The following is a 23,569-nucleotide window of genomic DNA, read 5'->3' as shown; positions in this document are numbered from 1 at the left end:
ATTTGATCATCAATGTACATGAAAATTGATAGTCTGTCTTGTAAGACCATTTGGGTTGCGTATCTACTGATGCTAAGTTAACTGATACAAGAATACAGACCTGCCAATTCAGTAGATTTCTGTTGTTAGTCCATCTAATTAGTCTATCTACATATTAGTATACTTTTTGTTATTCTCCATATTTATCTTTTCTTGTATCAGAAGTGATTCCAATCCTCATCCTCACTTTGTGCTGTTCTTACGACACCCTAATATTCCTGCTCTGAATAGAAACAGCACAGGTAACACCAGACTGCTGGGGAGACTAAACCAGGATCCAGACACCATCGGCACACACCTATTACTCACTCTCGAGGCATAAAGAACGCCCCAAGCCACGCTCCAAAAACTCCTCAACAACAGCACTCCCAGTATAGCCACGATGGTGTAGAAAGCCCTCTGCTTTGAGTGGTCAACCCTCTCCCTGTCCCCGCCCTGTTCCCCTGGCCCCGGATGAATCAGAACACGCAGAACAGAAAGGCTGCAGAAGAAGATGATGATCAAAGAGATAGTTACTACACAAAAACAGATTGTCATGAAGGCATTTCCCGAAGTCAACAGACATGTTACTACAATCGAAAGCAGCCAAACAAACCCGAGGGTCAGATTTCTGATTCTGATCCCTCTCTCTCCTCTCAGGCTCACATAGGTGATGGGATGAACAATGGCCAGGTAGTGCTCGACACAGGTCAGGACATGAAATAACATCTCTCCAAACCAGGTAAAGGACCAAAGACAATACCCTCCAAATAATATACTGACATGAGCCCTATGGATACCACAACACCAGATGGTTTGTCCCAGAACACCGATCAGCTCCACGGCGACCATGTGGTAGGTGAAGGCGTCCGAGTGACTCGCAGTCGCTGCTGTGGAGGTGGAGCGCTGTTGCCGCCATCGTTGAAAACCCAAGTAGAGGACGAAGACACAGAGAGGAAGCACGAGTGCGATGTTTGTGATGCAGAATGTGATGAAGATCAGGGATCCTGATCTGCTGGTGAGGCAGCTCATGCTGAATGGGAGGTAGGAGCTGATGAGGGAAATGTTAGGATGAAGTAGGGGGTCATTGGAGGAGGAGTTTACTGACATACCTGAAAGACAAAAAAAAACACATAAACTGTAAAGATAAATCCATTTCTGCCAATGTGATGCTATCACAAAGTGATTGCAGAAATGTAGTTGCAGTGTAACTTTACGTCTGTGTGTGGGTGGAAGGGCTATGAACACTGCTTTCTTTTGTTCTCCCTGTGTTTTAATCTGCAGGCCAAGGTCTCCCCTATATGCCGCAACCTTAAGGCCGAGTTGGGCTTCCAGAAGACCGAAGAGTCAATGGAAACACTCAGAAGTTACATGTGACAATGAAGGACAACTATAGAAGCAACCAATGTCCGGCAAAAGTGGTCCTTGGCCTGCTCTCCTTCCCCTGCCCCTTTGGAACTAAAGAACTGACCACCCCCCCTCGCCGGTGTTAGATTATTACTCTGATTTTAATATATGCAAATAATAAAAATGTGTTTTTTTTAAACCAGTTTAAACATCATGTTGTCTTTTGCCCTTCAGTGCTGGTTGTCAAATTGTTGAATCTGCAAACCCACTGCAAGTATTGTAGAAGGGGTGTTACAGACCCAAATCAAAGGGGGTCCCCAAAACTTTTTCTGCTCTGAGATTTGCACGTCAACTAAAATCACAGATTCAGGGTTTGTTCACCTTTCAAGCACTTCCAGCCTGTTCCAGCACCTTTAAACTGTGGTAAATAACATATTTATACACAAAATGATGATTTCACCTCCTCATTAAATCCGTTGTTGTTGCATTAAAATCATTAAATTAGATGTTATTGTGCTATTAGCAACCACAATTATGTTTTGTGAAAAAATTCTAAGGATGACAACTGAAGAGAAAACATGATAAAGTTTGGAGTGTGATTTGGTGGATGATTTTAGTGAGTGTCCATTAAAATCCTATGGCTGATCCTGTCCCCAAATAATTAGAAACTCTCCCAAACTAGTTATCATCATAAGAAAACAAGAAACTTGCAAACCGATGTAACTATAAAATACAATATTAGATGTGCAAGTGCCCAAACTGTAAAATAAAGTTAATTTTCTGTCCATCCACTCGTCCACACTATTGTGGATTTAAGAAGATGATGATATGAAGTAATAAGAACACAAACCGTATCAGTCTTTCTGGTCTTCCTCCTTTTGCGTCTCCCCTCTGTGGACTCCTGTGCCCGAATATCTGCTTCAAATAAAACTGTCCTGACTGTATATCGCAGCCCTACTCCACCTCTCTCTCACTCTCTCTCTCTCCCCCATACACACACACACACACACACACACACACACACACACACACACACATGCTCCTAGGTAAATTCATATAGGTTTTATTTGAATAAAAAACAAAGTGGCAATGAAAAAAACTGATGGAAAGCTAATTACGGTAAGAGATCAAACGGAAACTAGGTTGTCAAAAGATGGAAGCTCCTCCCAGCTGCCATTGCTGCCAGTATTATGTACACATACAGTACGCATGTGTGTAAGTATGTAAGTGTTTATATGTGTGTGTCTCCCATTGTATTACACTGTGAATAAAACATGTTGAAAATCTTTATATCTTAAAAGTTTTAAACTGAGTGACAGCAGTATTAAGCCCCATGTTAATATACTGAAACCATCATGGGCTTTTGTTTTTATTTTTATTTTCATTTCTTGTGATGATAATGTCACTATCTGGGCTTTTATTTTGATGATTAGAAATTACTGCAAGTGTACATTAGTGTGTGTGCGTTTACACTTGTCTACCTATCTAACAGTGGACTTCCATGTTGTCACACGTTCACCAGCAGAGGACTCCACAACCAACTGGGGACATTTTTTAAGTCCCCTGTTGGTCGTGCTTTAAATCATGGTAAAAATCATGTTTTATATATAAAACAGAAAATTTTGAGTAGACAGCTGTTTGCTAATGTGCCTGTGTGTATCTGAAGTGATTACATTGATTAAATCCAACCCTTATCCTCGTTTGGTGTTGTTCTTACAACACATGAGTGTCCCTGCTCTGTGTAGAAACAGCAGAGGTAACACCAGACTGCTGGGGAGATTTAACCAGCCTCCAGACACCATCAGCTCACACGTGAGATTATTGGTGATAGAAAGAACAAGCCAAGTCAGACTCCAAAAACACCTCAACAACAGCACTCCCAGTATGGCCATGATGGTGTAGAAAGCCCTCAGCTTTGATTGGTCAACCCTCTGCCTGTCCCCGCCCTGTTCCCCCGGCCCTGGATGGATCAGAACGTAGAGAACAGAAAGGCTGCAGAAGGAGATGACGACTGAGGCGAAAATCAAGAAGCAGATAGTAAAGATGGGTTGTAAAGACATCAGGAATATTGCTCCAATGCAAAGCAGCCAAACACACCCGACACTGATGTTTCTGATTCTGATCGCTCTCTCACTCCTCAGACTCAGATAGGTGATGGGATGAACGACAGCCAGGTAGTGTTCGACACAGGTCAGGACGTGAAAGAATACCTCACCAAACCAGGAAAAGCCCCAAAGACAATACCCTGCAAAAATGATGTTCCAATTATCCTTAAAGATGCCACAGCAGCTGATGATGTACCCTGAGACACCAATCAGCTCTATGGCAACTATGTGGTAGGTGAAGCTGTCCGAGTGACTCGTCGTCGCTGCTGTGGAGGTGGAGCGCTGTCGCCGCCATCGTCGAAGACCCAGGCGGAGGACGAAGACGCACAGAGGGAGCAGGAGGAGGATGGCTGTGACGCTGAACGTGGCGAAGATAAAGAAGCTTGGTCTGGTGGTGAAGCAGTACATCCCAGCAACGGGGAAGAAGTTGATGGAGGGAAGGTAAGGATGAAGAAGGGAGGAGGAGGAGGAGGAAGAGTTTACTGACATATCTGGAAGAGAAAACATGGTCATCATCATCATGGACAAAGCCTCTACTTTCTTACAATTTAATTTAATTTTCTGTCAAATATCTGGAGTCTCAAAGGCTCGACATGATGACAGTGTTATGTTCTCAGACATGTCGGATAAACTTTACCAACCATGACAAGTAAAACTGTCAGTATAATATAAACTAAATCAATATAAAATGTTGCAGTAAGATACAGTTTGTTTTCTGTCAATTTTAGTCATTCAGTCTATTGTGGATTTAAGAAGATGATAATATTAAAAAAAAGTTAGGACACCAACCTTCTCAGAAGTTTTTTCTGATCTTTGTTTCTCGGCGTCTCCAGTTATTCTGTACCAGCTCTGTATTACAACCCCACTCCCTTCCTCTCTCTCCCCCTTTTTCTCTCTTAGCGAAATTCAAATATGTTTTATTTGCATGAAAAATGAAGTGGTGCTGACAAACTGTACCCAGCTGCGAATCCTTCTTGTGTAAACACTAAAACACCTGTTTCCTTCATGTGAGTACTGGAGAAAAGTATATCTTAATTCTTGCTGTAGTTTGAGCAAGATTCAGCCAAAAACATGGACACAGCAGAGAGAGATCAGTTGTGCTCAGTGCTGTTAGACATGACATGACCTCTGCAGCTCAGTGAAAAAATCCAGAAAGCTTGTATTTGTTTGCAAGTCAGTCTTGACCAGATCAAAATGGCTTTAACATTAACATATGATCTTAAAGCCAACGTGGTGTCAAAGTTTGTTTGTCTATGGTGTTTTTCACTTGTCTCCTCACAGGTAATGAGACACACAACAACAACACAAAATATTATTTTTTATATTATAATTTTTTAATGTGCAAAGACAAAATTACAGAACAAGTGAAGACAAGCGTGTAAACAACTACAACAGGATTAGACAACAGACCAAAACAAAAATAAGGGACAAATAAGTAGAGTAGAACAGAACAAATAACATAGAAACAAAAAAATAAATAACAAGAGCCTAGTTGGTACATAGTAAACATACAAAATAAAGCCATATATGGCTGAAAGTTATGGGTTCTCTAATAATCTCTAAATGTTTTTTCTTAGGTGGAAACCAAACCTCAGGATGTTTAAATGGGCACATAATAAATCAGCAAGGCAGTGATATGAATAGAAATGTAAATATGAAAAAACTCTCCACTATGTTGAAATTTGCCTTGAGTTTCACCATAAAACTACATAAAACTACAAAATGCGGTGCAAACAACAGTACATCATTTTTGCATATAGAATCATAAAAAATGCAACTCATAAAATGACAATGCACACATCATCTCAGCATATATTCATAACATACAACACACAATACACAAGTCTACACTATACACAATATCACATTAATCTACTGCAGAAAAGTCAGGAGCACCACCCTTATACTTTCATTAATTATACTGACAGTGCTTGGGACCAGGCTGCAATCCATTTCACCCCTAAATCTAACAGTATTTTTCTATTATTCTCTATATTTATAATGTTCTTGTATCTGAAGTGATTTGATTGACTGCAAATTGAATCAGTTCTCATCCTGAATTGGTACTGTTCTTGCAGCATGCTAACATTCCTGCTCTGTGCAGAAACAGCAGAGGTAACACCAGACTGCTGGGCAAATAAAACCAGAGTTCAGTCGTCATTATCACACACTCATGATTTACTTTCAACGTATAAAGAAAAGCCCAAGTCAGACTACAAAAACACCTCAACAGCAGCACTCCCAGTATGGCCACGATGGTGTAGAAAGCCCTCTGCTTTGATTGGTCAACCCTCTCCTTGTCTCTACCTTGCTTTCCTGGCCCTGGACGAATCAGAACATAAAGAACAGACAGACTGCAGAAGGAAGTGATGATGAATGAGAAACTCAAGAGGCAGAAATCAAAGATTAAGGCCACATTTTCTACCACCAGCAAACCCGTCACTGCAAAGCTAAGCAGCCAAACACACCCGATGGTGATATTTCTCATTCTGATCCCTCTCTCTCTCCTCAGGCTCAGGTAGGTGATGGGGTGAACGACAGCCAGGTAGCGCTCCACACAGGTCAGGATGTGAAAGAACGTCTCTCCATGATAGGTCAAGGAACAAAGACAGATACCTGCAAAAAATGCATCAGAGTTACCCTCACCGATACCACAACAGGAGATTATGCACCCCACGACGTCGATCAGCTCCATGGCGACCACGTGGTAGGTGAAGCTGTCCGCATGACTCGTCATGGCTGCTGTGGAGGTGGAGCGCCGTCGCCGCCATCGCTGAAGACCCAGGTGGAGGACGCAGATGCCAAGAGGGAGGAAGAGGAGGCTGTTTGTGATGCAGTACGCGATGAAGATTGAGGAGCTTGCTTTGGTGAGGAGGCAATATTTGTGAAAATGGGGGCTGAGGGAAATGTTAGGGTGAAGAAGGGAGTCATTGGAGGAGGTGGAGTTTAGTGACATGTCTGGAAGAGAAAAACACATGAAATGGAAGTCAGATGAAAAAAATCTACATTACATCAGTTGCATATCTATCAGTCCAATAAGAGGGGCATCTTTGTTTTAAGGAAGGGAAAAATAAAAACATAAAACTGTCAAAACCATTACATGTATCATCAGGAAATGTCTCGCTAATATTTGGCATAACAACTTGATAATGTTTTTTTATATATAAATGTTGTGTTGCAGCTTGTCTTCGTTGACAAGTGACCAAGCGATAACACTTCATAATAACCATGTTACATCCTCCAGTGGCGGTCGAGGGGATCAGCAGACAAACAATAAAAGGTAAACCAGGGAAAAAGAAGAAAGGGAAGCTGAGGCAAAAGCAAAGACTAGGTTTAAATTAAAAAAAATATTAAAAATTCGACAAAAAAAGACACCACACAGAGTCTGACCTGACTTAACTGCCACGCCTACACAAGTCTGCTGAAAGGCTCTCTGGTTACTGACTGCTGCCAATCACTGCAGCTGCAAGGAGGGGAGGGACAGTACCTGAACAGAGAGAGAACAGTAAGAAATGCACCCTGTGGCATGAAACAAACCCTCATTAATAAACGTTAAATTGAGTTAAAGGGATAGTTCATGCAAAAACAAAAATTCAGTCATTATCTACTGCCTCATGCCGATTAAAGACTGGGTTTATTTTGTTAGTCAGCAAAACGCATCTGGAGTTTCACAGGAAAACAGCATACAAATAATTTGATAATCATTAATCAATAACAATAACCCTAACATTATTTGTGTGTATGAATTAAAGGGGTATTACAGTGATTTTGTGTTGCATTTCTACAAAGTTGGCATACTTGTGAGAGTCAAGTTAAGAAAGAATGGACAAAAGTCTGCAGCAGAGGCAGAGATATCCTGACTTGCCTGATCAGAGTCAAGGTTCAAAAAGTCTGGATCCTACATCTCCCAAAATGCAACTGAAACACATCATTTATTAGTTGTTACCCACTATTTTTAAAGTCCATGCCTCCACTGTGCAACGCATGTTTTAAAGTCTAAACCTGATGACAAAAAATGTTCTCATCTCAGACTTGAGTTTGTAAAATTTGGTTTCAAACGTGTGTCAGAACAGTTTGATAAAGTTAATTTGCTGTCCGTTTCAACCGTCCGTTCTACTGTGGGTTTAAGAAGACGGTGAAAATAAAAAAAGATATAAAGCCACAAACACGACCAACCTTATTTTCTCGTGATCGTCCTCCCTCCCCGCCCAGCGCCGTATCAGTGAGTGTCTGCTCCAATATAAAAGGTGTTGGATGTATATTACAGCCCCACTCCACCTTTCTCTATCCATGTCTATCTGTGTTCATATTCAAATATATTTTTATTTGCATAAAAACCAAATGCCCAACAAGTGCACAGAAGACCAAGAGAGAAATATGGAGTGAAACAGTGAATATGATTTAGTGGGTGGAAATAAACAAACAAGAGTTTGCTGCTGCTTTCGTTCTGAACTTTATTTCATGACAATTCAACTTTTGAATCCATTTTATCAGTTGCTTCCCCAGTTATTGTTAATGACTGATATACACAACTTGTTTTTGGCTTTTGAAGGGAGACACGCCAGGAAAAGTTTGGGAACCGCTGCACTAAAGGACGCGTTGGCCAAGGAGTTTATGTTTTCTGTGCCATTTATTTGCTTGTTTGTCAGCGGGATTAGGGAAAAACTACTGGACAAAGGAATAACCCATTAAATTTCAAATTCAAATCACTCTGCAGAAACACAAGATTTTTCACATTCATTGACACAGTTAGATGGGGTGTTTGCCTTATTCTTTAAAAACCAGATGGTCGTAAAGTTCACCACAATTGTAACAATGATTTTCTTAGCTATGGAAAGGTAAAAACTAACATTTCATGCAACTAACTGTACATCAGAAAAAGGTACAACTTAAAGTCAATGAGAGAAACTCCCGTATCAGTGTGATTTCTTTAAAACCGTCAAAATTGCAGAGAAAATTGAGAGTTGAAGTTGGGGCATAAAGACACCCAAAGGAATTTTATGTCTAAACCCATTATTTTTGATCTGGCCACACTTACATATGCCAACAGTATCATCACATATCATCATAAACATCATCTGACACTAAATACATGTATTACCAATGAGAGCAAAAAGAGTCACAAGACCTGAATGTTTGAATAAACAGAATAAATGTCAATATATTAGTGAGCATCCATCTAATTTAAATAGTAAAAGGGAACTCTAGAGGTTAGGAATAGAATACAATGACAATGTAAACTGTCTGTAATAATCTCCACCAGAAATATAACAGACATTTTTACGGACTATTAAGTTTGCAGCGTTGTGTATCATAGGAGAGTGGACTGTTTGGTGGAGATCTGTGCATGGCAGGTGCTCCTCCAGTAATTTCTGAAGTCATCTTGGTTAACGCACATCGAGTCTCATCCTTATCCTCATTTTGTGTTGCTCTTACAACACGCTAACATTCCTGCTCTGTGGAGAAACAGCAGAGGTAACACCAGACTGCTGGGTAAATTAACCCAGACTTCAGACACCAAAGTCACACACTCAGTGCTTCTTCCCAGCTGATAAAGAAGATTCCAAGCCAGACTCCCAGCACACCTGAACAGCAGAACTCCCAGTATGGCCACAATGGTGTAGAAAGCCCTTTTCTTTGATTGGTCAACCCTCTCTCTGTCCCCGCCCTGTTCCCCTGGCCCTGGACGAATGAGGGCGCAGAGAACAGAAAGGCTGCAGAAGGAGATGATGATGAAGGAGAACAACAAGATGCAGGAATCCAAGATTACGGGGAAATTTACTGCAGTCAATAGACTTGTTTTTGCAAAGCACAACAGCCAAACACACCCGATGCCGATATTTCTGATTCTGACCCCTCTCCGTCCTCTGAGGCTCAGATAGGTGATGGGATGGACGACGGCCAGGTAGCGCTCCACACAGGTCAGGAGGTGAAATGACATCTCTCCATAACAGGTGAAGAAAATGACAAGCATCCCCAGAAAGTGCACATTGACGTTACGTTCATAGACCCCACAGCAGGAGACGGTCTGCCCTAAGACGCCGATCAGCTCCATGGCGACCATGTGGTAGGTGAAGCTGTCCGTGTGACTCGTCGTTGCCGCTGTCGAGGTGGAGCGCTGTCGCCGCCGTCGTTGAAGACCCAGGTGGAGGACGAGGATGCAGAGAGGGAGCAGGAGGAGGACTTTTGTGACACTGAAGGTCGTGTACAATAAGGAGCCTTGTTGCATGAAGAGGCAACAATATCCACTGAGGAAGTAATCAGCGGAGGAAAGGTGAGGACCAACATGGCAGTCATCAGGGTAGGAGGAAGAGTTTAGTGACATTTCTGTAAGACAAATAAACATCATGATAAAACAGAAATACACATATAAATTACATTTATTTAAGATTGTTTTTCTGTGATTAATGTGTAAATTATTTTCTTGATTAATCAATTAGTTCTCAGAAATCCATGAAAAATTTCTATCAGTGTTTCCCAAATCTCAAGATGATGTCCTCGATTGTCTTGTTTTGCCCACAGCCCAAAGATATTTAGTCAGAGAGGACTACAGAAACCAGAAAAAAGACACATTTGACATTTTACGATGGTCAAAATCTGTGCAGCAAAGGCTGAGATATCCTGACTTTTGCTATCAGACTAGAGCTGTATTGTACATCAAAGTCCATGCCCCCACTTTACAATATTTTTTTTCTGTGAAATATTTGTTGTCTCGCGCCACAGAAGATATTAAACAAGTGTTGTCACATGTAGGATGAGTGGATTCAACCATGCTGAGTAAACTGCCCCTTTTTAGTTTATATCAAGAAACACTGGCTTCATAAAATAAATTATTAAAAGCGCAAGGGTCCAAACAATATAATATCCAGTGGATTTAAGAAGATGATATTAAATGTTGTAAGAAGACAAACCGTATCAGTATTTGTTTCTGAACTTCCTCCGCCTGTATCTCCGTTCGTGGATTCCTGTACCCGAGTATCTGCTCCAAATACACTGTACTGACTGTATACTGCAGCCCCGCTCCGCGTCTCTCTCATTTTGTCTCGCTTAGTTAAATTGAAATTCAAATGTGTTTTATTTGAATAAAAAACAAAACAAAGTGGTCATAAAAAATGACAACCTAATTGCTAAATAAACAATTACAATAACAGATCAAATGGGAACTTGGTTGTTTGCATTTTGTGAAAAAAAAGAAGAAAAAAAAATGCCTGAGGCTGCTGCTGCTGCATCTCCCAGCTGCCACTGCGGTCAGTATGTATGCACAGTGTGTGTCTGTATGTCTGATTAGTTCCTGGTGTTTCTCTGTTTTGTTGCTCACCTGCGACTTTTGTGTGTTAAGTGTTCCAGTCATTTCTTTCAGTTTTTTGACTGTCCCTTTGGATTTTGGACTCTTGCCTGCTTGTGCAAAAAGATTTTAAATGAAAGAACTGAAACCACATTTCATAATTTCATACTTGTTTAATAATGATTATCAGTTAACAGGAAACCAAATTTAAAGTTATGCATAAGAATTAATTTTCTACAAAGTACATACAGATATAGAAAAAGAAGAAGACATGCTCTACGAGAGGGAAAATTCACCCAAATATGAAATTTCAGTCATTTTGTACATTTGAAAACTGGTCACCATTCACTTCCATTGATTCCATTGGTTTTCCTGTGAAACTCCAGCACAGTTTTATGAACTACAAAACTAAACCCGACCTTCAATCAGCAAGAGGGTGAGTAGACACTGACTGAATTTTCATTTTTGAGTGAACTATCCCTTTAATCCCCTAGTTGAATTTACATTACATGCACAAACTATCTGCAAACAGTCTGCAGAAGTGCACTGGAGAGATGTAAGAGTGAGGGGCTACACACATAAATATTCAATATATACAATAGTCAGGAGCCCAAGAGGTAAACTGGCACCTCCTGGTACTTCCATACTTTGGTCCGTGCAGGACTTGGAACCGGTGACCCTTTGGTTCCCAAACCAACTGAGCTACTACCACCCAAAGAAAAAGTGTAGAAGGGAGCTGGTCCCATTTGAATGTTTGGAGGGAATTTCTTCAAACTTGGTAAAAAAAAACAAAAAAACACACCAACTGGACTCAAAGTAAACTGATCAGATTTTGCTGGTCGAAGGTCGAGGTCACTGTGACCTCACTAAACACATTTTTGGAGAACTCAAGAATTCATACGTTAATTATGACATAATAATTAGCACAAATATCTGTTAGGATAAACTGGCAAGGTTATGACATTTTATATCCAAGAGGTCAGAGGTCAACTTCACTGTGACATCACACTGTTTGACGCTCTATCAGTCCTCTGTGGTCATCTGTACAACCACTGACGGCCGACTTCTCACTCGTCTTAACCAACCACAAGGGTCTGTGATCGGTCAACGACTGCTCCAGTCTGAAATCTTGCAGTAGGTGCTTCACCATCTGCAGGGATCACTCTACTGCGTTTTTTTTTTTTTCTGCAAATTAGCAAATGTTAGCTAACACACTAAACTAAAGTGGTGATCATGATTGATATTTAATGTTAAACGTGTATCAAAGAATTGTCATTTGGACTATATTGTTTATTACCAAAGTTGCCAGAGAAATCAATTAGTGCATTTGTCATCATCTAACAGTATTTTGTCTTATTCAGCATGTTTATATTTTCTTGCATCTGAATTGCAACCAAATTCTCATTTGATATACTTCGTCCAACAAGCTAACGTCCCCGCTCTTTGTAGAAACAGCAAAGGTAACACCAGACTGCTGGGGAGATTAAACCAGATTTCAAACACCACTGTCACACAGTCATGACTGCCTGACATATTAAAGCTAATCCACAAAAGACTCCCTGCACACCTCAAAAGCAGCACTCCCAGTACGGCCAAAATGGTGTAGACAGCCTTCTGCTTCGATTGGTCGACTCTCTCCCTGCCCCCGCCCTGTTCTCCTGGGCCTGGACGAATCAGAATGTGTAGAACAGAAAGGCTGCAGAAAGAGATGCTGATCAAGGAGAACATCAGGAGACAGAAATCCAAAATTGAGAAGACGCTTTCTACAGACCACAGAGCTGTTACCACAAAAGAAAAAACCCAAACACCCCCGATGGTGATGTTTCTGATTCTGATCCCTCTCTCTCGCCTCAGGCTCAGATAGGTGACGGGATGAACGACAGCCAGGTAGTGTTCCATGCAGGTCAGGATGTGAAAGAGCATCTCTCCATACCAGGTGAAGGAAAAGAGAAGGAAACCCACAAAAAATATTTCAATTTGATCTTTAAAGATACCACAACAGCAGATGACGTTCCCTAAGATACCAATCAGCTCCATGGCGACCATGTGGTACGTGAAACTGTCCGAGTGACTCGTCGTCGCTGCTGCGGGGGTGGAGCGCTGTCGCTGCCATCGTCGAAGACCCACGTGGAGGACGAAGATGCAGAGTGGGAGCAGGAGGAGGACCACTGTGATGTTGTATGCCAATAAGACTGAGGAGCCTGGTCTGATGAACTGGCAATGCAGCGCAGTAGGGAGGAAGGAGTCGAGGGAGGAAATGTTAGGAAGGGAGTCACTGGTGGAGGAGGAAGAGTTTACTGACATATCTGAAAGAGAAGAAGAGACGTGGTAATCAATCCTTTATGAGTTTGTCCTTATCTGCATTGAACTGTAGAGGCAATGAGTGGCCTTTATTGTAAAGCATTTCCACACAAATTAGATTAAAGTAGGTTAAGGCGGGTTCATCCTGGTGTGTAAATGTCTTATTTAGTGGATCACTACATGCACAAAAACAAAAATAAAAACATGAAGCTGACGTTCTGCTTAAAAAATGTCTTATCTCGCCTTTTTTTTCAAGCTGGCGGGAAAGAGCTAAAATAGCGTGCGGTACAAGTCCAACTTTGTAAGCAGGTGATACACCAGTCTTTCCTGTAACTTAAAGTTACAGTTTAATAAAAAACATACAGTTCATTATTATTTCCAATGAACACAGCATTGACCCCTTTCAAAATAAATGTCCAATAACAGTTTAATTGTAAACAAAATGCTGTTGAGTGTCTTTTTGACTTTTGGTATTTCTTTGCGGGCCACATGAAACCTTCCACTGGGCCGCATCTGGCCCCCAGGCCACATTTTGCCCAGATCGAATCGATTGAATCTCACAGAAATGTATTTAAATCAGGCCAAGACTTCACACAAAACCAGTCCTTTTACAACTGCGTTTAACCAAAAAGTTATTTACGCCACGCCTCAAAGCGGTTCCTGTCTGCAGTGAGACAGAGAACCGTCATCATCATCATCATCATGAGAGAATCTACAGTCTATGAGAAACCACTGAGTTTATAAAATGTTATCAAATGCACAAGTGTCAGAAAAGTAGGATTTAGTAAATTTTGTGTCCATTTCAGTTGTTGACACTAATGTGGATTTAATAAATTCATGATATTAAAAAGTAATTTAAAAAAAGATAAAAACACAGACCTCCTCAGTATTTAGTTCTGACCGTCGTCCCTCTGCGTGTCTCCTCTGTCCTCCTCAGTCCAGAATACTCCAGTGCACTGCAGCCCCACTCCTCCTCTCTCTCTGTCCGTCTCCCTCTCTCTTTCTCTCAAAGAGTAATTTAAATTCAAATATCTTTTATTTGCATAAAAGACAATCTGACACTGACAAAGTGACAGACGTTTATTTGGGTTCTTTATTTGGATACAGTATCATTATTAGTTCATACATATCATTACATATTATTTGTTTGCAGCTTTATTATTTCAACACATTGTCTTGTAGGACTCTAACATGCAAACTGACACTGGTCAGTCCATTTGATGAACAGTGACAGAATTCAAATGATGTGAAGTCAAAGTCAGATGTGTATTCAAATCATATAGAGTCACTGACTGTGTGCTTTCTGTGTATTCCTGACTGCATGGCTGCGTTATCTTAATTACAGATTATTTTTTTTAACAACAGTGGGTAACAACAACAGTAATAAAAGTAATAAGGATATTTAAATACAGGTTAAAAGCACAATATTTATGAGAATGCACTTCTTGTTTCCATTATTAATATATTTCCATTTCTGACTCAGTATACACAGTTCATACTGTCTGTGAGCATGACAGAAACACCTCCACAACACATGAGAACCAATTTAAACTGTCAACAACACATCAAAAATAAAATCTGAAATGCACGATTTAAAAAAGCAGAAAGAGCAAAAATTACTACTTGTGTTTTGTCTGGTGTGCAGAAAGAGCTCTAGATAAATTTGTAAATGTAAATTTACTTAAATTTAAACCATTCAAACCACATTTCATGGTTGTTTCAGTGAAGCAAAATTGTTTTTGTTTTGTTTTTTACTAGAAATTAATGTCAAAGATATATACAGCAACTTATTATTATTTAATTAAAGAGAAAATGACATGTTTGGGACCCTGTCACACCCATCTGGTTTGGCAGGACTTTCAGGCTTTTCAGTCTTGCAGGTGTGAAACCTCTACCAGATAACGACCAAACCCTTATCCAATGAATGGTCAGTGGTCTTGATCCTGATAAAATTGAACCATGTTTCGGTTCAAATCTAGTGTGAGCAGGCAGATCAAATATTAATCAAGATTCTGTTACTGCATTGCCTATTTCTCGAGTCAAACGTTTTTTTGTATTGCACTTCTTAGCTTTAGTATGAGAGAGATTGCAAGTACGTGGCCAAAATTTGGGCGTCCTGCTTGGAAACAGAACCAACAACCCGCTATGTCACACATTTTGGTTGTAGGTTTATTGTATTGCACCCAGAAGGATTTTGGTTAGCGTGCACTGATAACGCTCATTGGAAAATGGACGGTTCCAGATTTATTCACATAAATTAGTCTGGCAATGCCAAGGTAGCTTCTACGCCAAGAGGCCAAAAAATCAGTTTGGGAGGCGTTTTTCTAATCTTATCATTATCCTGTAATTGATCAGTATATTTTTTTGTTATTCTCTTCTCTTCTCACTTTTATTTGATGCAAATCTAATCCCTATCCTCATTTGGTGTTTTTCTTACAACACACTAATGTTCCCGCTCTGTGCAGAAAGAGCAGAGGTAACACCAGAGTGCTGGGGAGATTAAACCAGACTTCATATCTTATCATCATGCACTCATCACTACTTCCTCCTGGGATCCAAACAATCCAAAACAGGTTCCAAACAACCCTCAACAGCAGCACTGCCATTATGGCCACAACGGTGTAGAAAGCCCTCTGCTTTGACTGGTCAACCCTCTCCTTGTCCCCACCATGTTCTCCTGGCCCTGGGCGAATCAGAACGCAGAGAACACAAAGGCTGCAGAAGGAGATGACGATCAAGGAGAAAATCAAGATGCAGAAATCCACGATTATGTTGATAATACCAGAAGACATCACACTGGTTGCTCCGAGGCAAAGCAGCCAGACACACCCAATGGTGACATTTCTGATTGTGATCCCTCTCTCCCTCCTCAGGCTCAGGTAGGTGACGGGATGAACGACAGCCAGGTAGAGCTCCACACAGGTCAGGACCTGAAAGAACAGCTCTCCGTACCAGGTGAAGCAAAAAAGATACCAACCTACCAATGACGTATTGAAACGATCAGTGTAGATCCCGCAGCAGCAGATGGTGTAGCCTAAAACACCAATCAGCTCCATGGCGACCATGTGGTAGGTGAAGCTGTCTGCGTGACTCGTCGCCGCCGCCGTGGAGGAGGAGCGCTGTTGCCGCCATCGTCGAAGACCCAGGATGAGGATGAGGATGCAGAGAGGGAGGAAGAGGAGGATTCTGACGAGGTTGAAGGCTGCGTAAATGAGGGAGCCTGGTCTGATGAAGAGGCATTGTATCCCAGAAATGATGAAGGAATCCATGGAGGATAAATTAGAATGAAGAAGGGAGTCATTGGAGAGTATACTGGCATATCTGGAGAAGAAAAGGGTACGACAATCAAGCCAGTCTGCCGGTTAAAGGGTTTTATATTTTGAATTTTTCATTCTTTGAGTTCTAGGGTTTAAAGGGGTGGATGTTATCAACTGTTATCACCAGCAGGTGGCGTTCATCCTCATGCACAGGACAAGGGGAAGAGGAGTGGAGATGGGGGGGGAGGGGGGAGGGAGACAGTGAGAGTGAAAGGCTCTACATGCTAATGTATTATTGCATGTTATGTCCTGGATCTGGTGGCTCCAACATCTTTGGACACGTTCAGTAAAGCTGCTAGATGGAACGAAAGTTTCACATCATTTTCAGGTCATAGTGGTGTTTGAGACCTAATTTTATACACAAAGCGTATTTTTTAATAATTCAAATGATTAATGGCTACTAATACACGTTTCTGTGGTGTGACAAACACACACATTCATTGTTGCTTTGCATCTTTAAGGAGCACTGAAGGGAGCAATCAATATTTTTTCATTTTAACAATATGACTACCTACTGATGATTGTTTTTGGATTGATACAAACTGTGATGGAGGTGAAGTTGGGTGACAGAGACAGAGGGTGCATGAGTCTCGTCTGCCTGCAGCCCAGCAGGAGAGAGACTTCATGCTGCGCTGGACTTTGCACACTTTTATTTTCTCTGACTGTATAGCAATCTGATGATTTCACATCACAGATGAAAAAGAAAGGCATTTAAGAGTGAATTTTTAATAAAATGAGGCTCATGGAGACTAGATATTGATCGGCAGATGGTCTGTATGAAAACAAAATCATCAGTGAAAGAGTGGAAAGCTCTGTGCGGGTAAGCAGAAAAGAGACGAAGCAGCTACACAGAGCGCAACATCATGCAGATACAATCCGATGTGTTCACACACACACACAGCTCCTTTAAGTAATGTCTAGACTAGTGCAGAGTTACACTGCGTGTCTGAAAGGAGGTATAGATCGCTCATTACTCACTGCTTTGGTTTTACATCCCACAGTTTTACTGTTGTGGTTCAGTGTCACAGCTCATCAACATTATTTGCAGACATTGCAGACAGCTATTTTCATACGAAAAAAAAGTTCAGATGAACCCACTGTACACTACCTGCTCAGCACCAACGTTGGAGACCAGCTGGTGGAGTGGAGCATTTGGCAGAGATGAGTCAGATGTTCCCTTCAGGAGTTGGTGGAGACCAAAACGGAGCTAAAAAGGCACATGAATACTTCATTTTACTTTAGCTCATTTCACCAAATTGCAAATACTTTGCATCTGCTAATGTGTTCTGTAACAAGTTTATAGCATTGCACTTCCAGAAAGTTGGGCTACTTGCCAGAAACAGGTAAAAAAAAAAAAAGCATTTAGTCACTGGATCCTACATCTCCCATGATGCAACTCAAAAGCATCTTTCATTAGACAATGTCACCTGTCTGTAAAATACCCACCACTTTCAAAGTCCATGTCCCCGCCTTAAAACATGTTTTCTCCTCAATATTTGAAGTCTCGAGCCTAATCCTGATGAAATCAAGTTATCTTCTCAGAATTCAGAAATCTCCTCCAGAGCCACAGAAGATATTATACAGCTGTTTTCACATGTAGGATAAACTGACATGCCTCCAAAGTTTCTATAACAATCATTCATTCAACTTTTATTTATTTCTCATGGACACACTTAGGGGAGGGCCTCATTTTCACTGATGCTGAGATTACATTAGGCAGAATGTAATACAGAAATACAATTTACAAAGAAAAAAACAAGAAAAAAATGATACAGACAATCATGTCTATTGTTAATGAAATTATATGGAAAAATGTGAAGATTTCTAAGCATATTAAAAAGTAATAAAAATGCCAACCTTATTAGTATTTCTTTATGATCTTCCTTCCTGTGTGTCTCCCCTCTGCGAACTCCAGAGTATCTGCTTCAGATGCTCTGATCTGGTTTTACATTGCAGCCCCACTCCACCTGTCACGCTCTTTCTCTCAAAGTTAAATTCAAATTAACATTAGTTGTATTTGAATAGTCATACTCATATACAGGTGACAAGACACAGAGACACACACGCACGAACCTCTGCTGCAGGTTGTTTCCACTGACTGGCACTAATCTCGTCAGATAGCACATTAGAGCCCCTTGTAGTTAATGATAGAGGAAATTCATAACAATATGACAAAACTAGTATAACAAGAAGTGGCTTCTGAAGCTGAAATAATTAAATTATATTGCATGAAAAATGAAAAATAAACAACAATCAAAACAGTTGCCAATTAACTTTAATTTATCTAATGACCTATTGATTAACTGACTGATCACTTCAGCTGTACTTTATACTGTCAGGTAGGTAGATTTATAATCAAATATCATATTTTATAAGCTTTTCATATATGTTTTGTCTGCTAACATTTTAATTTATAAAGTAACTATTACTAAGTACAAATTAAAGGTTCATTTATTTATCATTCTAGAGCACAACACATATAGTCCCTTAATGCTACTTATAAAACGAAAATTATCAACCATCATTATGTAATACTGCAGCCGCTGCTGACCTCATGTTTACACTGTTAAACATCACACAGATACACCGAGCAGGCAGGTGTTCTGGGCTGCATGAGACCATTTGATTTGAATCTGCACCAGTTTTAGTTGCAGGTCATTTGAATCCAGTCAAGCTGATGATAAATGAAGCGTTCTAGGTGCTATTGGAAATCTGTCAATACAACTATTGGTACAAAATCTTTGGTTCTGTGTGTTTTCTAAAAATATACTAAAATTAAACGTTGATTAATTGATTTCTGCCCTCCTGAATAAGAACAAATGTGACACATTCTACCCCAAACAAACAACACTTTGTTCATTTTTTTTTTATTTTTCTCCTCTCTTCCTCCTCACTCATGCCTGCACGTCCCTCTGGTCATACTTTAAAACTTTATGATCAACTCTGAAAATTGGTGAAATCGATGTTTGGTTTTACCTAAAGAGCTCAATTGTCCCTTAGAGCTAAGTGTTCATTTGTGCTTCGGCTATCCAGAGAATCAGACGGCACAGATATCATTAAGACAGGAAAACTACTGTATGTACACACAGGGAGGTAACAGCAGACTGGTGCTCTGGGCTAAGTCTGATTTGAATACACAGTACACCAGTCATTTGAATCCTCTCAAAAATTAAACCAACAATTTTGACATGAATGTCACTCAAGATACGTATAATTAATTACCCCCCACCCCTCCCTAGGACCTATGATTGGCCAACTTCCTGGACGCCTGTTGAGGGACATGACCCTTCCTTGTGAGCCACGTGAGCACCATGGAGTGCAAGCTGTTGGGCTTCTCATACTATTGTACAAAAACACAATTTTATTCATGGATTTTGGTGAAACTGAATTATATTTTTTCGAGAAAACATTTTTTGGCTTTCCCAGTGATATCCTCCGGCTGCTCCGCCTCAACGCCACAGAGTTTTCGGATTTCAGTGCAAGTTTTACACATTGTTTGCAACTACTTAAGCCAATAGTTGGCCAGATAGCTCAGAGATCGGTCTGTCTACAGCAACCTGAGAAGTTCAGGGCATCATCTTAGCATTGAAAATAGCGAGATGGGGCACTGAATTTGATTAATTTTCTGTTCATCAGACCACAAATGAGAGGATTAGGCTAGAAAACTGAAAGAGGCAGCTGGAGCAGAGTGTTTCTGGGGAATAATAACTGGACACGCAAACATAGTTTAAAACTTTATTCACTGATACTGGGAAAACTGGATCAGATTTTATGAGACAACATTTTCTGGTTTTCTCTCTGATCCTTTGGCTTCTCTGCCTCAGCTTTGGGTGATTAATTTAGTTTCCTGCGGGACAAAGCTTTGCTTGCTCTTATTGGTTAGCTATTTTACTTTAGCTGCTAACTGCTAGTTAGCCATACCGCCCCATGCAGCTGATTCTGCCAGGGCTGGGAGCTCAAACACAAGGTAAGTGCACAGCTAACAAGTCAGTCAAAGGAAATCATAGGGAAACGAGAACATATGAAACACTTTAACGACTGAAAAGTGGTCGAATGAAGACTCATTGGTTGCATGTGTTGTGCAAACATCAGGCAGTTGAAAACATTGCATATACGTCATACAACATCTCTACCAGTGTTGCTGTTCTGCAGCTCACCTGTGCTTTGAAAAATGTGACAAGAAAATTTGCCTCCTGTCATTAATGGCATAGTGTGTCACTGCATCTTTATTGCTTTCACTGCATGCAAAAATAGCTTAGTCCTGATCACATTAATCTTTTTTACACACCCAGCAACACATTCAGATGCAAGTATTAATGTTAATGTGAAGCAGGTGCACATCAGTCCAGTCATCAGGGACACAGAAGAAGGAAGATCTGCAACCAGCGCTCCTGAAAAGGTGGATGTTTTTAATCAGTCGGATGGCAAATTAATCTAAGCTAAGATTTTGTAATTTAGCAGATGATGAAAACAGCAAAATGACATCAATTATAATTTAGTCTTTTCATTTCTTTATCACAGTTAATATGAAATTCATATTTAAGTGCTCAATTACTCAAAACCAGAAATTTGCAAGCTGCTTTCCAGGTTTTATAACCGTGACGTTTCAAATAAAACACTCCATGGTCTTTTACTTCATCTTTTTTAAAGCCGTTTATTAAAATCTTTGGACACATTCATTTTGGAGGTTGAATATATTTCTAATAATGTGAAGAAAAGGGTCTTTCATGTGAAGTTGTCATAACACAGACATTATTATCTTGGTTAATGTCAAGTTGTCATAACAAAGACATCTCAAGAGGTGTCATGGCATGGTTATGACAATGTAATGAAAGGTTTGTTACTTTTTTCACCATCACCTGTCAGTTTTCTTCCAGGTAAGTTTTAATTTCTCCATGCATTCTAATGCGATCCAGTTGAACTTTTTTCCCTTGTGTTTTACATATGAAAAAAATATTTAAATAAGGAAAAAATAATGTCGATCAGACTTCACCAGAATGTCTCCTCAAAGTGTTGTCTTGCAAATTAATAAACTAATGTAACATAATTAATAATGCAATTTCTTCCTCGCTCTCTTGACCTCTTCCACAGGTCTCTGTCTCAGCAGATATGTCCTTCGACTCACGCTCCTCACCCAACGCCTCCCACCTCCTTCCTCTCCTGTCCATCTCCTTCCTCTACCCTCACTTCTACAAGTGCTCTAAGTCTCCCATCGGCTCCGTAGTTTTCACCACCTTCACTTGCACCTCCTTCCTTCTCCTCCTCCCTCTCTCCGTCCTCGTCCTCTCCGTGGGTGTCCAGCGATGGTGGAAACAGCGGTGCGCGGCCACGGCGACAGCAGTGAGCCACTCCGACTTCCTCGCCTACAATATAATCGCCATGGAGCCCATCGGTTTGCTTGCGTGTGGGTGTTACTGCAGCGGCATGTTCGTGGATCAGCAGAGCCTGATGAGAGCAGGGGTGTATATTGTGTTCATTGTTTATCTCGGACGGTTGTTGTTTCAATGCCTCACCTGCGTGGAGCACTACCTGGCAGTCATACACCCCGTCACCTTCCTGAGCCTCAAATCTGAGAGAGGCACCAGGATGAGAAACATCAGCATTGGCTGCGTTTGGCTGCTGTGTTTGGGAACGCTCTTTTTTGTGGTCTCAACCCGCCCAGTTGTACCCACCATCCCATTTTTCACCTTCTTCTCCTTTGGGTTACTTGTCATGTCCTTCTGCAGCATCTCTGTTATCTGTGCTCTCATTCGCCCAGGGCCAGGGGCGGTGGGTGGAGACACGAAGAAGCTCGACCAATCAAAGCAGAGGGCACTTCTCACAATCTTGGCCATTAACAGCGTCATATTTCTGAAATACGTGGGCTTGCTGGTCTGCACGGCGGTGCACGCATCGTCGCTGTTGAAATTCCATGATGGGTGTTTGGTGCTGATGTCTGCGTTCTGGTTCTGTCTGCCCAGCAGTCTCTCACTGCCTCTGCTCTTCCTCTACAGAGCAGGGAAACTACCTTTGAGTTTGAGTGACAGGGCTGAATCACCAAGAAAGATATAATAAAAGAAAGCTGTGTTGGACTGAGCTTAAAGGACCAGTGTGTGGGATTTAGTGGCATCTAGTGGTGAGCTTGCAGATTGCAAACATATTCCCTCTCATCCCATTATTTGTATGAGAAAGAATTTATTTCTTTACACTTGACTTTTGAATTGTGTAACTTTGTAAGACTTTGTGCCTGAATGTTACTCTGCAATATAAAGGCTGTTGTTAAAGTCAGTGAGCTCTTTTTCTCTCTTAATACAAACAGATTCACCATCATCCATCTTGAATCAACACCACACTGGTATATCAGATATTCTCCAAGACACATCCAAAGAAAACACATATCATCAACATTACAGCAGTGTTTGTAATTTATTCCTGGTTAAATTATGATTTCTATTAACCTCTTGGTTTCTGAGTTGTGTAATGTTAAAACTCTCATCTGCTCCTTGATAACACTTTATTTTGTTGTGCACAGTCATTGAGTTGTCAAACTGTCACCAAACTGTCTTTAGTTTCTTCAGGTTTGATCATGTCAAGTTGTCATAAGAAAGACCTTATTGGCTCAGCTTATATCAAAATGTGTTGCAAAGACAGAAATATCAACCTGCATTAAAAATGAAGAGAAGAACCTTTCATTCATACAAACATTCATTAAAAAAAAGTTCTTCTTGCTCATGTCAGGTGTTATTACACAGTTATGACAGTGTCATGACAGTCTACACACACCTTCAAATGAAGTGTGATCAGCTCCTAACTGTGTTTGGATGAGAATGACACATACAGGCAACAAGGTTTTTAGTGTTTTGTCTCCATCTGGTGTCCATTTTAGTTTGGCACCTTCCTGCACAGTCAGGGACTTTTTCACAGTATGGGGACTATCTGTCCAGCTCAACTCAGGGACATTAGTGGGAAGAAAAAGTCAATGTTTTCATGCTTATTTTTAACAAATTAGTATCATGACTGTATGAAGACGATGTGTGTGTAGCTAACAAACCTTCCCTCTGCAGCTTTTGTATCATGCCGTTACTTTAAAATTCACTGGTTACATTAAAATCTTAAGTATGAATTAGTCAATCCTACAAGCATTTACTAATTTTATGGTGAAGCAGTATTTCATTATTCCTGTATGTGAAACGTGTAACTAACACTGTATATATGGA

General features: G+C 40.6%; 6 protein-coding genes across 6 annotated transcripts; all 6 read right to left on the bottom strand.

Annotated features, from left to right (window-relative positions):
* Positions 1-107: 107 nt before the first annotated feature.
* On the bottom strand, positions 108-1,128 carry LOC146305437 (uncharacterized). The gene has a single exon (XM_084713097.1). The coding sequence runs from the start codon at positions 1,126-1,128 to the stop codon at positions 223-225; it is 906 nt and encodes a 301-aa protein (XP_084569223.1). The 3' UTR covers positions 108-222.
* A 1,928-nt stretch (positions 1,129-3,056) lies between these two features.
* LOC146305436 (uncharacterized) lies at positions 3,057-3,959 on the bottom strand. Its single transcript, XM_084713038.1, has one exon. The coding sequence runs from the start codon at positions 3,957-3,959 to the stop codon at positions 3,057-3,059; it is 903 nt and encodes a 300-aa protein (XP_084569164.1).
* Positions 3,960-5,520: 1,561 nt separating this feature from the next.
* LOC146305435 (uncharacterized) lies at positions 5,521-6,426 on the bottom strand. The gene has a single exon (XM_084713037.1). The coding sequence runs from the start codon at positions 6,424-6,426 to the stop codon at positions 5,521-5,523; it is 906 nt and encodes a 301-aa protein (XP_084569163.1).
* Positions 6,427-8,886: 2,460 nt separating this feature from the next.
* On the bottom strand, positions 8,887-9,795 carry LOC146305434 (uncharacterized). Its single transcript, XM_084713096.1, has one exon. It carries the CDS (start codon positions 9,793-9,795, stop codon positions 8,887-8,889), a length of 909 nt encoding a protein of 302 aa, XP_084569222.1.
* Positions 9,796-12,156: 2,361 nt separating this feature from the next.
* Positions 12,157-13,059, bottom strand: LOC146305433 (uncharacterized). The gene has a single exon (XM_084713095.1). The coding sequence runs from the start codon at positions 13,057-13,059 to the stop codon at positions 12,157-12,159; it is 903 nt and encodes a 300-aa protein (XP_084569221.1).
* Positions 13,060-15,473: 2,414 nt separating this feature from the next.
* LOC146305432 (uncharacterized) lies at positions 15,474-16,325 on the bottom strand. Its single transcript, XM_084713094.1, has one exon. The coding sequence runs from the start codon at positions 16,323-16,325 to the stop codon at positions 15,474-15,476; it is 852 nt and encodes a 283-aa protein (XP_084569220.1).
* Between the last annotated feature and the right edge of the window lie 7,244 nt (positions 16,326-23,569).

The sequence above is a fragment of the Lutjanus erythropterus genome, chromosome 23 (genome assembly GCF_056507025.1).
Source record: "Lutjanus erythropterus isolate fLutEry1 chromosome 23, fLutEry1.hap2, whole genome shotgun sequence".
Lineage (NCBI taxonomy): Eukaryota > Metazoa > Chordata > Actinopteri > Lutjaniformes > Lutjanidae > Lutjanus > Lutjanus erythropterus.
The sequence above is the reverse complement of the archived record's forward strand: the minus strand, read 5'-3'. Positions and strand labels throughout refer to the sequence as shown.

Coding starts and splice junctions, on each gene's coding strand:
- LOC146305437 (XM_084713097.1), bottom strand. CDS start 1,128: ATGTCAGTAAACTCCTCCTCCAATGACCCCCTACTTCATCCTAACATT.
- LOC146305436 (XM_084713038.1), bottom strand. CDS start 3,959: ATGTCAGTAAACTCTTCCTCCTCCTCCTCCTCCCTTCTTCATCCTTAC.
- LOC146305435 (XM_084713037.1), bottom strand. CDS start 6,426: ATGTCACTAAACTCCACCTCCTCCAATGACTCCCTTCTTCACCCTAAC.
- LOC146305434 (XM_084713096.1), bottom strand. CDS start 9,795: ATGTCACTAAACTCTTCCTCCTACCCTGATGACTGCCATGTTGGTCCT.
- LOC146305433 (XM_084713095.1), bottom strand. CDS start 13,059: ATGTCAGTAAACTCTTCCTCCTCCACCAGTGACTCCCTTCCTAACATT.
- LOC146305432 (XM_084713094.1), bottom strand. CDS start 16,325: ATGGATTCCTTCATCATTTCTGGGATACAATGCCTCTTCATCAGACCA.